This window comes from Rattus norvegicus, chromosome 20 (assembly GCF_021556685.1).
Source record: "Rattus norvegicus strain SHRSP/BbbUtx chromosome 20, alternate assembly SHRSP_T2T, whole genome shotgun sequence".
Taxonomy (NCBI): Eukaryota; Metazoa; Chordata; class Mammalia; order Rodentia; family Muridae; genus Rattus; species Rattus norvegicus.
Genome location: NC_141553.1, coordinates 200,001 through 216,571, shown reverse-complemented (window position 1 = coordinate 216,571; position 16,571 = coordinate 200,001). Strand labels below are relative to the sequence as shown.

Sequence of the window (16,571 nt, the reverse complement as noted above, 5' to 3'; positions counted from 1 at the left end):
TTATTGAAAGAACAACATCTCCTCTTTTATACTCTTTCTCTGTACCATGCTCAAACTCACCAGCACACTTCTTTCATTCCTGCTGTGTCACTGTCCCAAAAAGTGGTAATCATGTTTTTTTTCTTTAGGCCTCATAGAGAATCTGAGCTTTTGGACTCTCATACATATAAGTTTCTTCTCTACATATAGGCTTCTTCTGCATCTCTTCACCTATTCATGTTGTATCCATCAGAGTCTGTTTCTCTCTATCTTTGCTGGGGTTTTTTGTTTGTTTGTTTCAGTTTTAGAGTACTCTCAACTAGTTGGGTGTCATAGTCCTCTTCTCCCTCACAAAATGCAAATTATGCATCTGATCATAGCGTGTATGCACTCTTTATTTGGTTAATCTTTAATGTCAATATTCTTAGGTCCATTTCATCTTGATTGATAAAGTGAATCACAAAGTAATCTTTCAGCTGCCAGAATTTTAGAAACAGAGGCATGGAAGACGGCTGAATATGCACAATTTGAACAATGCATGAATCTATTTAACACCCCTTCTCACTATGGCAGTCCAACCCTGGGCTGGACGCAGGAACTTCTAATCCAGAACGTATATCACTCCTTATGATGGAACAACCCTGACGAGTTATACGGAGAAGGCAGGCAAGGAACACCAATACAATAAGATTGTCTAACAGAAGGATTTCAGATGAATATACTTCTGAAACCCTTTTCAAGCAGCCTTAATTCTTTTTGTGTCCAATCAAAAATTCATGTGTACTCTCAGAATTACCTTTGCATCCCTGAAGGATCCTTAAAAATAGCCTTTAAATCAGGCTTGTATTGTCCTTTCCATTTTAAAAAATCTTGTCTTTTTTGTTAGCTTGTTTTTTTTGTTTTGTTTTGTTTTTTCCCCCGACTGAGAAGCCACAATCCCTAGCTTCTGCACGACTCAGATCTGCTAAGTCAGTTGGGATTCATTCATCTGCTACTTAGCCTGTAAATTTTAGTTGGTGCTTCCCCCACACCTCCTGTTCTAATATCTTTCCTTCAAATACTGTCCTTCCAATGTGTTTACATAGAACTTTTAGGAGCTTAATTTGGAAAGTATTCTGGAATATGTGAGTGTATATGCCTCCTGTTTTATTCCTTAATCATAATCATGCACATCTGCCCGTCTGTCTCGTTCACCCAGTAAGTTTTTGCTTCCAAGCCACCCTCCCCAATACTGTCCCAGATTTGCTGTCTCGCTAGTCTCTTTCACTCTTCTGTTCTTTTAACTTTAGACCTTCAGGTCACAAGAAAGGAAGTTTGGACTCTTATCATTCAAGCTAAGACTTTTATACTGCTTTATATCCTGGTACAAAAGCAGTTAAAAAGATAAGCCCAGGGGTTGGGGATTTAGCTCAGTGGTAGAGCGCTTGCCTAGCAAGCGCAAGGCCCTGGGTTCAGTCCCCAGCTCCGAAAAAAAGGAAAAAAAAAAAGATAAGCCCAGATCAAGAAAATATGCAATCGGGCTGGAGAGATGGCTCAGTGGTTAAGAGCACTGACTGCTCTTCCAGAGGTCCTGAGTTCAATTCCCAGCATCCACATGGTGGCTCAAAACCATCTGTAATAAGATCCGATGCCCTCTTCTGTGTGTCTGAAGACAGCTACAGTGTACTTATATATAATAAATAAATCTTTAAAAAAAAAAAGAAAATATGCAATCATACTTTGCATGACCTATGCAAGGAATAAAGGAAGAGTAAAATCTACAAGGAAATATACAGATTTCTCACTCAAGAGGGTACAGTGAGCTCATAATAAGAAAAGCCCACAGTTCCAAACTCATGGTAATTGTGGATAAGACATAAAAGGTCAACTGAAAAAGGGCTAATGATGACAAAACAGATAAACAAGAAGACAGATAATTATCTCCATGCTGAAGTATCAGTCTTACTGCTCTAAAAGGAAACTATGGTAAACAGCATTCAATCTCCCAAAAGGCAGAGCGTTCCAAAGGTAGTTTTTGTAAAATGCTGGTCATAGGCTATGCTCATTGCTTAGTGTGAAGGTGCTTACAAATTCACTAACCCTTATCATACGTCTTGCAGAAATAATGAAGGGGAAAAGGAACACTGATAAATCAGAAACTCTGCCAGGGTCTTTGGCTCTGACCAGGTACAGGCTTATGGGGTGAGGACATAGATACATCCAGGCCTCATAACTTGGGGATGACTTTACCCAGCAGTAGGCGCTGAGTAGACCTCCCAAATGCCAAGGACAATTCCTGTAAAATGAACTTGAATCTAACCACTGGCTGGCATTTGGAAGTGTAGTTAGGAGTGGAAAATTCTGATGGATTGGTTTCTTCTGACAAGTTGATTTCCTTCTACCAAACTTCTACCTTGGAGAGAAGCAAAGCTAGAAGAGTTTAGAAAATGATTCTTGTCAATTTTTAATGTTTGAAATCTGTTTGTCAACCTAGATAATCGTGGGACTTTTTTTTTTTTTTTTTTTTTGCTAAACGATCTGAAAGTGGGCCTGATGATTATTGTTATGCTATAAAGGGTTATTAGACAGTGCACGTGTGGAGAGTGGAGGGAGTTAATATTTATTACATGAGATGGCTTATTAACTAGAAGAATTGGCTTTGGTGCCAGGTTTCGAAAACTCTACTCAATGAGTGACCTCAGATGAGGTGCTCAATCTGTCTTTTTTCTTTTTCTTTTTTAACTACTTACTTAAACATTTTATTTAAAAACAACTGAAACACACAAAACGACCATGTGATATTTGTGGTTATAATAAATAATACTTGTTTTTTAAAATAAGTATTTAACTTGGGAGGATGTTATTAACTTATTTATTTTTCATTTTTTAATCAGATATTTTTTATTTGCATTTCAAATGTTATCCCCTTTCCTGGCTTCTCATTCATAAACCCCCTATACCACCCCTCCTCCACCTTCTTTTATGAGGGTGTTTCCCCCACCCATCCTTCCCTATTAGCTGCACTGACATTCCTCTACCCTGGGGGGTGCAAGGGCTTCTCCTCCCATTGGTGCACAACAAGGCAGAGACAAGGAAAGGTCATCCAGAGACCGCCCCTCCTGGGGATCCACCCCATATACAGACACCAAATCCAGACACTATTGGGGATGCCAAGAAGTGCATGCTGACAGGAGCCTGACATAGCTGTCCCCTGAGAGGCTCTGCCAGAGTCTGACAAATACAGAGGTGGATGCTCTCAGGCAACCATTGGACTGCAAACCGGGTCTCCAATAGAGGAGGTTAGGAAAAAAATTAAAGCTGAAGGAGTTTGCAACCCCATAGGAAGAACAACAATATCAACCAACCAGACACCCCAGAGCTTTCAGGGACTAAATCTCCAACCAAAGAGCACACATTGAGTGATGTCTCCAGCTGCATATGTAGCAGAGGACGGCCTTGTGGGCATCAATGGGAGGAGAGGCCCTGGGTCCTGCGAAGGCTGATGCCCTGGTGTAGGGGAATGTCGGGTGTCAAGGAGGGAGGGAGTGGTTGGGTGGGTGTGGGAGCAGCGTCATAGAAGCTGGGTGGGGGGTGGCCTAGCGGGTTGCCGGAGGGGAATCCAGGAATGGGGATAACATTTGAAATGTTAATGAAGAAAATATCCAATAAAAGAAAAAAATCTATAAAATGAAAATATTTTACAAATGTTGCTTTATCATTACTTTGTAATTTCTAGAATGCGTTTGCATTCTGATTTAGCTGAAGACAAACTATGTAATAGAATTTGTTTCCTTTTAATATGGAGATTATATTTCTTATGTACAGTGATTATAATTATATCAAAAAGGTGAGGAAAAGATTAGACTCATGTTTTAACTAGATGGTGATGTTAGACAACTCAGAAGCCCTCTTTCTTTATCAGGCTTCTCCTAGAAAAGTAAGGAAAAATCTCTTCTGTAGAATGGAAAATAGACAATCTGAAACAATTTTTAATACAATATTGTTCTGTTGATATAAAATTCTCGTAGTAGGGTACCGAGTGTATTCATAATCCTAGTGCTTTAAATTTTAGGCATGAAGACCTAGAATTCGAGCAGTATTCAGTACATCATCTCTAGTCAAATAGCAGCCACACAGTTGACGGTAGCCAGTGAATGACTCCCTGCCGTGAAGGACTCGCCAGTTGTCTATAAATAGTACCTGTGAACGTATGAAAAAAAGCAAATAAAGAATTAGAACAAGGGCAGATCCTAGGGAATCTAAGTCAGATTAAGCTTTAGATTGTTCTACGGGTCGCATCTGGTAAAATATTTTTCTTTTGAAGATAACCAGATTAAAGGGAAAATAAGATCTGTCTAACCTTGCAGCAGGCTAAATAGCAATTAAAAAGAAAAGAGTTTTTATAAGCTCTGTGTACCCAAGGAACGTACATTATTTAAGAAACTATCTTTCCTTCAAAGTAAATCAGGAAATTGGTTTCTTTATCTGCAATCCTCAGTTTATACATTTTACATAGCTGAAGCTATTCTGATCCTACTTGAATCCTTTCATCATTAAAATAAATGTGTCTGATGTCTGGAGATCCAAGTGGTGGCTGCTTCCAATCATCAGGGAGTAACTGCCAGGACCAGGAATCATTAGAGAAATCTTTTCGCTTTGTAACACGGTGACACTTCTTAAACAAGCTTCAATGTTCACAAATTTTGTATAGAAAGCGTCCTTGATACGTCTTTACAGCTTTTGGGACCTACCTTTCCAGGCTTCAGTTTGACCCAAAGTTCATTCTCAGGCCTTCTCAGTTCAGTCGTTAGGGTTCGGTGTGCTGCATACCAACGACGGACAACGTCGTAAGGCACAGTGTTGATGACAGCCCTGTCGTAGTTGTTGTACCTGAGATGGAACCATGAGAAATAAAGATCGCAGACGCCTGATAGAGACATTTACTGCTTCTCAAACTCCTTTAGATAACGCTTTCTCTGTGTTTTTACTGTTAGTTCAAACCTTGAAATGACAATGAATCAAGTTACTCTTAGGAATACAGCACCAGAGAAAGGAAATTCCACCATCTGCTGGTCACATTTTGCTTTTCTTTGGAGTCTTTCGGGGACAGGAAGTCAAAGTTAAGTTCCAGCTGATTTCTCCCATCTCAGGATATGGTTGGTTTTTCTGTTTGCTCGTTTGTTTGTCTGTCTTTTTTTTTTCTTTTTTAGGATATGGTATTTTATCTGACGTGTGTTTCCTGGAATAAGTACTTATTGATCAAAGTGCAAATGAAAACATCAGGGGAGGATTGAACTTTTTACACTAAACTAAGAGACAATATAAGTTGTATAAACAAAGCTATCTTTAAGATATACAGAATGAGATAATTCCACAAATATTTTCCTTTGTGGGAAAAGTACTAGATATAACCTAGTAGACGGCTTTACTCAGAGGTCTTCATTCAGTCTGTTAATTCACTTAATATTAGCAAATACATGAGCACCTCTATTGCCAAGGAATTTATTAGGATGTGATGCGACATGGCCCGAGCTCTTTTGGAAGTTTATATCCTACTGAGGATGCAAAGATATAAATGCAACAAATACATAAATAAGATAATTTCAGCGAGTTACATATGTTGTGTGCAAATACAGTGACACGTGTTTAAAGGCAATTAAAACTTGTTTTTGAATGCTGAAGGAATTTTTTGAGAAGTGACACTGGGACTGGTGCCTGTGTGAATAGAAATGAAGTATATGACAAAGTGAAGAAAGTGCAGTCTAACCAGAGAGAATAGCAAATATAAAGTGTTGGGATAGAAATCATTCTATCATGTTTACAGACCACCAAGCAGGCCATGTGGCTTGTGCTGAGTAATCAAGGAGAATTGTACTTGAAGGAATGAAATAGAGTAAGTAGACTGGGGCAAGAGTTATATTTATGAATATATATATGTACATATATGTGTGTGTGTGTGTGTGTGTGTGTGTGTGTGTGTGTGTGTAGTTATGGAGAGAATGGTAAAGCCTTGGACTTGATCTGCGTACCGTGAGGACCACTGAAAATTATTTACTAAGATAACGTTTTTCTGTCCGGGTGTAGCATGCATTACCTCTATTGCTAGCATAAAGAGACAGAAGCAGGTGGAACTCTTTCAGTTTGAGGCCAGCCAAGGCAAGGCTACACAGTTGTACCCTGTCTAAAAGAAAATATAATGTATAAGAAAATATAATGTATTTCTATTTTGGATAAGGGAAATTAGCTTTTCGCTGAAGTATAACATATGCAGGAACGTACACAAACAAATCTTGATGAATTTTCATGTTGGGATGGCATTCATGTCACTACTAATGAGATATAACACTTATTGCTACAACACTGTGACAATTTCTTGAGCCCTTTTCCAGTTACGTTGTTTATCCTACCCAAAGGTAACGGCCATCCTGATTTCTGTCACTGAAAATTGTTCATAAGAAATTTTATATAAATGGAATTATAAGGCATCTTCTTTTTCTGTCTGGCATCTTTCATTTAATGTTGCAGTTATAAAATTCATCATTTAGTAGTTACTACTCATTACTGGTGCTGTATGGAACTTAATTGCAAGATTATTCCATAATTTATTAATTGTATTTTTACTGAATATTTGACTCATTTTCACTTTTGAACTGTTTTATAAGTAGTGCTTCCATGAACAGACTATTGTATATCTTGGTAAATGTATGTATTCATTTTGCTTGGTATAAACTTAAGAATAGAATTTCTGGGTTGCAGGGTATGTATATTGTCAGATTTTAGTAGATATTGCCAAAGGTCTTCCTTTCAAAGAAAAACAAATTTTCTCTTCAAGATATCAGATGACATTTGTTGAGTTTGGTATAGAACATAATCAGAACCAATATTCTTTTTTCCCATATGTGAAACAAACTCCAGCTTAGTAGGCCTGCAGGACTACGACCGTAGAATCAAATGAAGGACCATAATGAATGATGCTTTCTTTCAGGCTTTTAGGAGCCATGGTCTTATAAAGAAGACAGTGAGGGAGCAGTCTTCAATAGGGTGTTGATATTCAATGTCATTTCTAGAGACTTCTGGTTCGATATATTTGGTAGCTGTATAAATACTCTTATTGGCTTATTTTACCATCGGAGAAGGAAAACTGTTCTTAACCCCCTTTTATACATAAGGCAATTGAAACTTGGAAAGAGTAAATCTGTCCCAGCTTACTATAAGGTACTTGGATTTCTCTAATATTTTACTTGTTGCTAATAGCATCATGGAGAAAGAACTATCCAATTCCTGTGAACACTTTCTCAGAAGGCCATCCTGAAAAAGTATCTATGATGGTAGCTAAAAATTAGTACAACCGACAGCACCAAGTATTGGCCAGACAACAAAAACAACAGAAAGTTCACATATACATGGAAGCTGAACAATGCTCTACTCAGTGATAACCTGGTCAAGGAAGAAATAAAGAAAGAAATGAAAACTTTTCAGAACTTAATGAAAATGAAGGCACAACTACCCAAACTTATGGGACACAATGAAAGCTGTGCTAAGAGGAAAGCTCATAACTCTGAGTGCCTGCAGAAAGAAACAGGAGAGAGCATATGTCAGCAGCTTGACAGCACACCTAAAAGCTCTAGAACAACAAAAAAATACATCCAAGAGGAGTGGAAGGCAGGAAATAATCAAACTCAGGGCTGAAATCAACCAAGTAGAAACAAAAAGAACTACACAAACAATCAACAAAACCAGGAGCTGGTTCTTTGAGAAAATCAACAAGATAGATAAACCCTTAGCCAGACTAACGAGAAGACACAGAGTGTGTGTCCAAATTAACAAAATCAGAAATGAAAAGGGAGACACAACTACAGAATCAGAGGAAAATCAAAAAGAAATCATTAGATCTTACTACAAAAGCCTATATTCAACAAAACTTGAAAATCTGCAGGAAATGGACAATTTCCTAGACAGATACCAGGTATCGAAGTTAAATCAGGAACAGATAAACCAGTTAAACAACCCCATAATTCCTAAGGAAATAGCAGCAGTCATTAAAGGTCTCCCAACCAAAAAGAGCCCAGGTCCAGACGGGTTTAGTGCAGAATTCTATCAGACCTTCATAGAAGACCTCATACCAATACTATCCAAACTATTCCACAAAATTGAAACAGATGGAGCACTACCGAATTCCTTCTACGAAGCCACAATTACTCTTATACCTAAACCACACAAAGACCCAACAAAGAAAGAGAACTTCAGACCAATTTCCCTCATGAAAATCGATGTAAAAATACTCAATAAAATTCTTGCAAATTGAAGAATCCAAGAGCACATCAAAATGATCATCCATCATGATCAAGTAGGTTTCATCCCAGTCATGCAGGGATGGTTTAATACACAGAAAACCATTAACGTCATCCACTATATAAACAAACTCAAAGAAAAAACCACAGGATCATCTCATTAGACGCTGAGAAAGCATTTGACAAAATTCAACACTCCCTCAGGGTAAAAGTCTTAGAAAGATCATACAGATCTTTCCCTTGCTTGGTTAGAGTCACACCAAGGTATTTTGTATTATTTGTGACTATTGTGAAGGGTGTCGTACAGGGCCATGTGTAATCTAGGAGCAGGAGCTGAAGCAGGGGCATCGAGGAGTGCAGTGTCTCGCTTGCTCCTCGTGGTTTGCTTAGTCTGTTTTCGGGACCACCAGCCCAGGGATGGAACAACCTACAATTGGCTGGGCCCTGCCCCATTGCCCATGGGCCAATCTTATGGAAGCATTTTCTTAATTAAGGTCCCTCCTCTCAGATGTCTTCTAGCTTGTTTCAAGTTGACATAAAAACTAATCCCGACAGACGGACAGAAAAATGGAGGGTTCCATGATAAAACAAGAATAGGAATATTTTCATGGTGTAATTAGGTTGCAGGGTGAGGTTTTTCCACATTAAATGCTTTTTTTATTTTTCCATTTTTTAAGGTGTGCATAGTAAAATACTGTACATACTTCTTATTTTATGTGGTGAGTATACAAGAGATGACTGAAGGGGAGTGTTTCTTGGAAGAACTTATCCAAGAAAAGTGAATTAATATTGACATAATTCCTTCCACCGAAGAGAGCAAAGAGCAGAGATGGCGACTTATTTTGAACAATGAGTATGGTAGATATTATTATTGAAACTCAGAAATTCATGATAAATAGGTTAAGTGGCTTGTTCAAGGCCATAAATCATTGACTGACAGTCACGATTTGACCTTTTCTGTACTACATCAAGTTACCTTCCACAGCTTCCTCCCTTACTTTCACCTAGTACTTACTATCATCTGATATACTCTATATTTGCTTTTTAAAAATAAAATAGCCCTTCTTACTAGAATGAAGATTCTATGAAAGCCGTAATGTTTTCACAATTACATTTCTGGAATCACAATCGGTGCCTGCGTCTTTGTGGACACTCAACAAGTTTTTGTGGAGGAACAGTGCACGGTAGAAGTTAGCTTAAGTGGAAGTAAAATTATAAAAATATTGGCGGCAACATGGAAAACAACTTAAACTTAAAGCAATGCAGTTTTTCTCAGGCAGAATCTGTGTAGAAAACATGAGCTGTGCGAGTTGAAGCTACCACAGTAAGAAGGGCTCAAGGCATGTAGAATTGTGTAAGTTATAAGAATAATTTGGGTTTTTAGGAAGATGATAAGTAGATAAGGATCTTTTTTTAAGTTGTTGGTATTTTGTTTGCTTGTTTTTCAAGACAGAGTTTCTGTTGTGTAACATCCCTGACTGTCCTGGAACTCACTCTGTAGCCCAGCCTGGCCTGGAACTCTGAGATGCCCCTGCCTCTGCACCTGAATGCTGGGATTAAAGGCGTATCTGGCCTGACCTTGATTTCTTGATCCAACGCTGAGAGAACCAACCCCTGAAAAATGTTCCTGTGACCTTAACACTTGGGCAGTGGCTATATATTTTTCCCTCACACATAAACACACATATATAATAAATACAAATTTAAAAGATTTCTCTAGTTACAGCGTACAAAATGGATAAAAAAGGTGAAATCAATGGTTCTATGTAGAAGTGATAATGGTCTCACGTAGGAAGTGTCACTGCTGATAGGAAGCACTGGCTACACTGAGGAAAAATAGTAGGTCAATGCGGTTAGATTGGTCGTACAGAGTGAGGGATACGAACAAGTTGAAGGTAGCTTTTGGTCTTTTGTTTGGGTAATTCAGTGGATTTATCATTCAATAAAACAATAGCAAATATAGAGCGAGATGAGCTTAAGGTGAGTGGAGCCTATGAGCTAGAATTTGAATAGGATACACCGTGTAGTCTATAAGACAGCCAAATGATCATTCGAGGAGATAGCTGGGTAAACTTGTCAAGAAGTTAATATATCATAAATATATCACATGGGGGAATAGTTATTTCGTACTCACCTGATCAAATACAGCTCCTTATTCCATGGGTAGATATTTAAGATGGGTCCAACCCCTATCATGTGATTGTGACATTGTCCAACATTTTCAATATATTCATGCTTCAATGGTACTTGGCTGAGGAGGTCAAATTCCTCAGGTGCTCTTTGGAGTACTTGTTGCGCTGCATAGAATCCATCCACCAACAGCGTCCTGCCACCTGTTCCTTCGTGCTTAAGACAATGAAATACTTGAATGCTAAAGAAACAAAGCAAATTCTTCTGTACAGTGGGTAAAAGAGAATATATTGAAATTCTAGTATAGTGTATCAGAAATGATTACTAAAACTACTTTGGTAATTTTAATGAAGAAAGAAATCCCATTTCCTAGTTGTTTCCCCTTCATAGAAAGTTGTATATTTTTACTCTTAAGTACGTTAGTACACATTCATTTCAAAGATGTTTAATATGTATTAAGGGACATATATGCCAGGGAAGACATGGGACTAGAGACATAAACAACACGTGGTCTCTGTTTTGAAGATACTCATAAAGCTAGCACCAATAACATTTGAATAAAAAATAAAGGTGTGGCGAGGGCCACAGAAAAGAAAATTAAAGAAATATTTGAGTGAGAAAGGGAGCAGCTTTGCTTAGTCTTAAATAATGAACAAAAATCGAAATGGGATGAGTTTGAAGCATGGAGAAAGGACCCCAGGAGGAGACAAACCACAACCAAATATAGTGATATAAATCAGGGCATATTCAAGGAAAAGAAGTTTCTGTTGTCATAGCATAGAAAACCATAGAACACTCTTAATTTGTTAAAAATTTATGGTTATAGTAGCATTTTTAAAATATGGGTGGCAAGATGGTTGGTTCACCAGGTAAAGGCCCTTGTCTGTGGCTGATGACCCGAGTTTGAGCCCTAGGAATGACATAGTGGAAGGAGAAAAGTTATCTTCTCACCTTACCCTTGCGTACATTGGCACACAAACCCAAACACACAAGAGAACACAGCCTATTCAGCTGGGGTGGAGATCGTGTCTTTATTTATCCACTGAGTTACTCCTGTGTTTAGAGCAGCTATGACTAGTCACTGGAGACAATATATATGTCTCCCTTTTCCTGTGGCCTGCAGATATAGATGTAGAACTTTCAGCTCCTTCTCCAGCACTGTGTCCGCCGTATGCCACTGCGCTTCCCCCCAAGACAAGAATGGACTATCTGAGCCGTGGAGTCGTGGAAGGCAGCAAGCATCAAGACTTGGAGGAGCACAAGAAAACAGAATTACTTCAAGATGCTAGATGCACGCAATGACAGACAAATCCCCGTAGACCTGCCTCTGAGGAACTGACTGAGGGCCCTCGGCAATGGGAACGCATACAGATCTGATTACCTGAGGAAAATGCATCAATCAAACAAGGAGACCCGAGGCTACCCCATTGCAGTCACTGCATAGACGCCCTTGTTCCCACTTTCCTAAGTGACCTGAAACTTCTTTATCAGTGACAAGAAGCCTGTTTCTTATGCTGTGAAACTATGTCCCCAAGCCACTCCAACGTTACAGACACAGGGAGTAAGAAAGGTGAGGTGGTCGAGAATGTGAGTGATCCACACCTCTTCTGCAGGAAGTAGGAAGCAACGGTAAATTCACTAGAGGCCACCAGAACAAGCAATTCCGTGCAGCGGTCAGCTCGCATCTTCATGATGCTGACCACTCAGCAGCACCCTGAGGCTGACCTTCAGAGGCTAAAAACACACAAGTTAGAAGTACAGAGGAAAGGACAGGAAAGATGTTCTAATAAGAAGACGGAGTTCACATACAATATAGTAGAACAATCCGTTGATTTTTCAATCCAGTTTTCTATTTATCTAAGGGTTTAGTATAATTTTCTTTACTTCACAAACGTGGAAACTGAAAGGGTTGGGCAATTTTTTTCAATGAAATTCAACTGGAAAATATCACAGCTAAGACAAAAATCCAAAGCTCTGGGGTAGGCTGTGGTTTCTTGCCCTGTTCCATCTTCTGCTGTCGTCCGTGATGCAGCCACACAGACTCAGCTGGTCCGGACACTGCGCCAAGACGCCCTCGAGTAACAATGATACTGCGCAGCAAAATAATGCCCACCACTTAAAAAAAAAGGCAGTGCTGTTCATTAAGATAGAATTCAGGAAGACCTGTGACGGGACCATAACGAAGGCTGGAAGAAGATGTTCAGTTGAAATAGTTAAACGTGTATGTCTGAATATGTTAACAGAGAAGGTTCTGGGAGATGACTACTGAGAGTCTGAGAAACCGAAGGAGGATTTTGAAATTCAAGAGGAGAAATAAACAGTGCTTATATCCTGCCATTTATATCTTTAGTGTCGCCCACCCCTTGCCTTCCTGTTTACTTTCCTGTTTCCTGTAGAGTAGGAGCTAAGAACCACAGATAAGAGAAAATACGTGAGGCCTAGGTTATCTCACTCAATATAATATTTTCTATTACCATCCATTTGCCTACAATTTCATTAATTAATTTTCTTTACAGTTGGATAGTATTCTACTGTGTATTTTGGTTATAGGACATTTGGGTTGTTCCCATTTCCTCGCTATCGTTAATAAAGCAGAAATGAACACGGATGAACAGTGTTTGTAGAATGGGATGTTAAATCCTTTCGATATTTGCCGAGGAATAGTACAGCTGGATCCTGTGGTAGAAAACTTTTCGCTCTTTCATGATTCTCCACACTGATTCCAGAGGGGATGGATCGGTTTGCAACTTTACCAAGAGTGAATGACGGCTCGTTTTTGTCTATGTCCCCTCTAGCATTTGTTGTAGGTTGTTTTGTTGACGTTGGTCATTCTGACTGGCATGAGATGAGACTAAAAGTTTTTCTAAATTCACATTTCCTTAAAGGCTGGTTAGTTTTTGTGCCAACTTGAGAATGATTTGAGAAGAGAAAATCTTAATTGAAAAGAAGCCTCCATGAGATTGGCCTGTAAATCAACTAACCTGGGCCTATAGGGGTCCTCAGAGACTGAACCCCAACAGAGAGCATATATGGGAAACACCTATCTCATAGGCACATACGTAGCAGTTGTGCAGCTCGGTCTTCATGTAAGACTTCTAACAACAGGAACAAGGCTGTATCTGACTCTGTGGCCTGACTTTAAATCCCTTTCTGCAAAATGGAATATCCTGAATATCCTGAAGATGCACCTAGTCTTACTGCAGCTTGATATGACAAGTTTTATGAGGAGAAAGGACTGGATGAAAGAAGGTAGGGGAGGGGAGCTGAAATGGAAATTTTTGGTTTCTTTGGAAATTTAGTTGTGTCATGTGATGCTTTTTGGAACTTGTCTTGTGAGAGGATGTGAGAGAGAATGTGATGTTTTGTTGAAGCAGATGGTTGAGAGGGCACACGATGTTTGTAAAGAATCCCATTAACAGCGAGAGGTCATTCCTGCATTCAGCACTGTGCAATACTTTGCTGGTCTTCTATGGCTGTGCAACGTTTCACTGGTCTTTGCTGACTGTGCAATGCTTTGCCAGCCTTGTTCTCGTTGGTCTTTACTTCACAGAGAGAAACGTGCCAAAGAACTTCTCGTGGTATTTTGGCTGCTTTCGCTGACTTGTGCTGATTTGGTGGAGCATTACATCAATATTATAGGGAAAAGCACAGCTAGAAGTCTCGGGGATCAAAATGCCCAATGCTTTAATTGTGAATTTTGCCATTTGCAAAGAAATGGTACATCTAGAAGATCCAGAGCACAAAATATCGGGTGTATTGACTCTGGAGAATATGATGCTCATAAAAGACAACAAGCAGGTTTAGGCTACACTGAAACCCAAAGGCTTCCAAGGTATTGTAGTCACCGTGGAAAGAGCAAACATTGATCTAAGGATTGTAGATCCAAGAGAGATGTACGAGGTAACCTCCTGTCACTGGGAAGTGGACAGAGGGACCTGTAAGCTCGAGGCCGTGCAACAGACAGTGTGAGTCGTCTTCCTTTGGTCGGCCAGAAAAGAGCAAGTAAGCAGGAAAATCAAAACTAAATGTTTCTGATCTTATGCATGGTATAGAAGGAAGTGAAGCTTCAGATCTGGCCAAAGATAGGCCTTAAATTATCCCCAACGGTTAAATATTACAAGTTAACCACTGCTGCTTATAGTCCTTTACCTTCAGGGACAGTGGGAGAAGAAGTGCATTAACTTCTATTAACTTCTCAATACAACCTAATACAGGGGACAGAATTTCTCAGCTGTTGGTGAGAAATTCAACAACAAATTCAACAAATTCAAGGGTAAGGCCAGTTCAGTAGAAAGAACAGGGGCTTTTGGGAGTATTGTAAAATGTGTGTCCTGGCAAACACTGGTTAATGATCAGAGAATCAAATAAATGGTGTTGACCCAGAAGATTTGGTGAATATAGGAGCTGATGTTAATATACTTTCCCAAAAGTCGTAGAATTCAGATTGGCCATTCAGAAGGTGGATACAAAGCTTATAAGAACTGGCAAATTATCACAAATAAGACAAAGTGTCCCATAGATCCACTGTGTTAGACCGGAAGGGCAAACAGAGAAGTTGAGACTTTAGGTGGCTGACATACCCACAGGTTTATGGGAAAGGATCTTATACAACAGTGGGGCGCTCAAATTAATATTCTTGCAATTCCAGGGACAGCAAATTGGGGGTGACATAGTAGATGCTCCTGGAGAAGGCATTGATACAGGTGATTGAGAACAATCACAAGCTGTGCCCATTGTCCAAACACAGGACAACACAGGGATTGAGTTTCTAGATTTATACGAGGGGCCACTGCTGACCCACCAACAGCCTTGCCCCTACAGTGGTTATCAAACAGACCCGTGTGCTAAGAGCAGTGGCCCGATAACAAAAGAAAAATTGCAAGCACTTGAAGAGCTGGTACAAGAGCAGCTGGAGGCTCAACATATAGAAGAGTCTACCAGCCAACGGGATTCCCCTGTGTTTACTCTAAAAAGGAAATCAGAAAAATGTAGGGTGATAACCAGTTTAAGAGCAGTGAATACAGTAATTAAGCCAATGGGTCCTTTATAGCCTGGACTTCCTTTACCTTCTTTGTTACCAAGATCATGGACCATAAAAATAATATTGACTTGAAAGATTGCATTTGCACAGTACCCTTGCGTGATCAGGACAGCGAGTTTTGCTTTCTTAGTACCCACTCTGAACAACGCTGGTCCAATGAAAAGGCACCACTGGAAGGTACTTGGACATGGAATGTTAAATAGTCCAACTTTATGTCAATATTTTGTGCAACAACCATTAAAAATAATTCGTAGGCAATTTCCTCAATCTGTCATTTATCATGATACTTTGTTGTCTGATTCTAATGACGATGCTTTAGAGAAAATGTTTAAGGAAACACAAAGAACTGCCGTGCTGGTGGTTACAGATTGCTCCAGAAAAAATAAAAAGAGGAAATCCACGTAAGTTATCTGGGTTTTAAAATCAGTCAACAAAAAATTCGAACATGAAAAATACAGATCCATAGGGATCGATTGAGAACCTTAACAATTTTCAAAAATTAATGTGTGACATTAACTGGCTGAGGTTTACACCTGGTCTGAGTATTTATGACTCAAGTAATTTATTTCAAACATTACAAGGAGATTCAAATTTTAATGATCTAAGAAACATAATGGTTGAAGCAGAAAAAGACTTAACTCTTGTAAAACAGAGTCTATAAGATGCAAGGATTGAATTGGCCCTGAACTTGATTATATTTTGGTTATTTTTGCCTTCAACTCATTCTTTTACTGATCTCATTATACAAAGGGAAGATAATGTTATAGAATGGATTTCCTTAGCTCATAAAGTAAAAAAAATTAAAGATATATGGGAAAAATTTCTGAATTAATTATAAAAGGTAGAATATGACTACATCAGTTGTCAGGAGGAGACCTGAACTGTAGCACCTCTTAATAATGCTGTGGTTATGTGATGATGGTGATTAGTAAAGATTAGGGAAGAGCTTGTAGTAAATGCTCGGGAGAAATTAATAACAAACATTCAAAATACAGTTTATCACATAGTTATATGTCTATACAAATATATACAGCTTAATAAAGAACTAATTGGATTCTTCCACATATTGTAAAGAAAACATCAATTCACACTCATACAAGTTTGCCAGGTCCATTAACTCAAGGAAATGAGAAAATTGACCAATTACTAAT

General features: G+C 39.0%; 1 protein-coding gene across 4 annotated transcripts in view; it reads right to left on the bottom strand.

Moving 5' to 3' along the window:
• Positions 1 to 3,654: 3,654 nt before the first annotated feature.
• The window catches only part of Tmlhe (trimethyllysine hydroxylase, epsilon), a 52,991-nt gene continuing 40,074 nt past the window's right edge, over positions 3,655 to 16,571 (bottom strand). For 3 of the 4 annotated variants that reach the window (NR_197948.1, NM_133387.3, NM_001434566.1), the window contains 3 exon segments: positions 3,655 to 4,158; positions 4,710 to 4,848; positions 10,384 to 10,620. Coding sequence is in view for 2 of the 4 variants with exons in the window: in NM_133387.3 (NP_596878.2) it covers positions 4,027 to 4,158; positions 4,710 to 4,848; positions 10,384 to 10,620 (508 nt within the window). In the remaining 2 variants the exon portion in view is untranslated. 4 annotated transcript variants of the gene reach the window in all.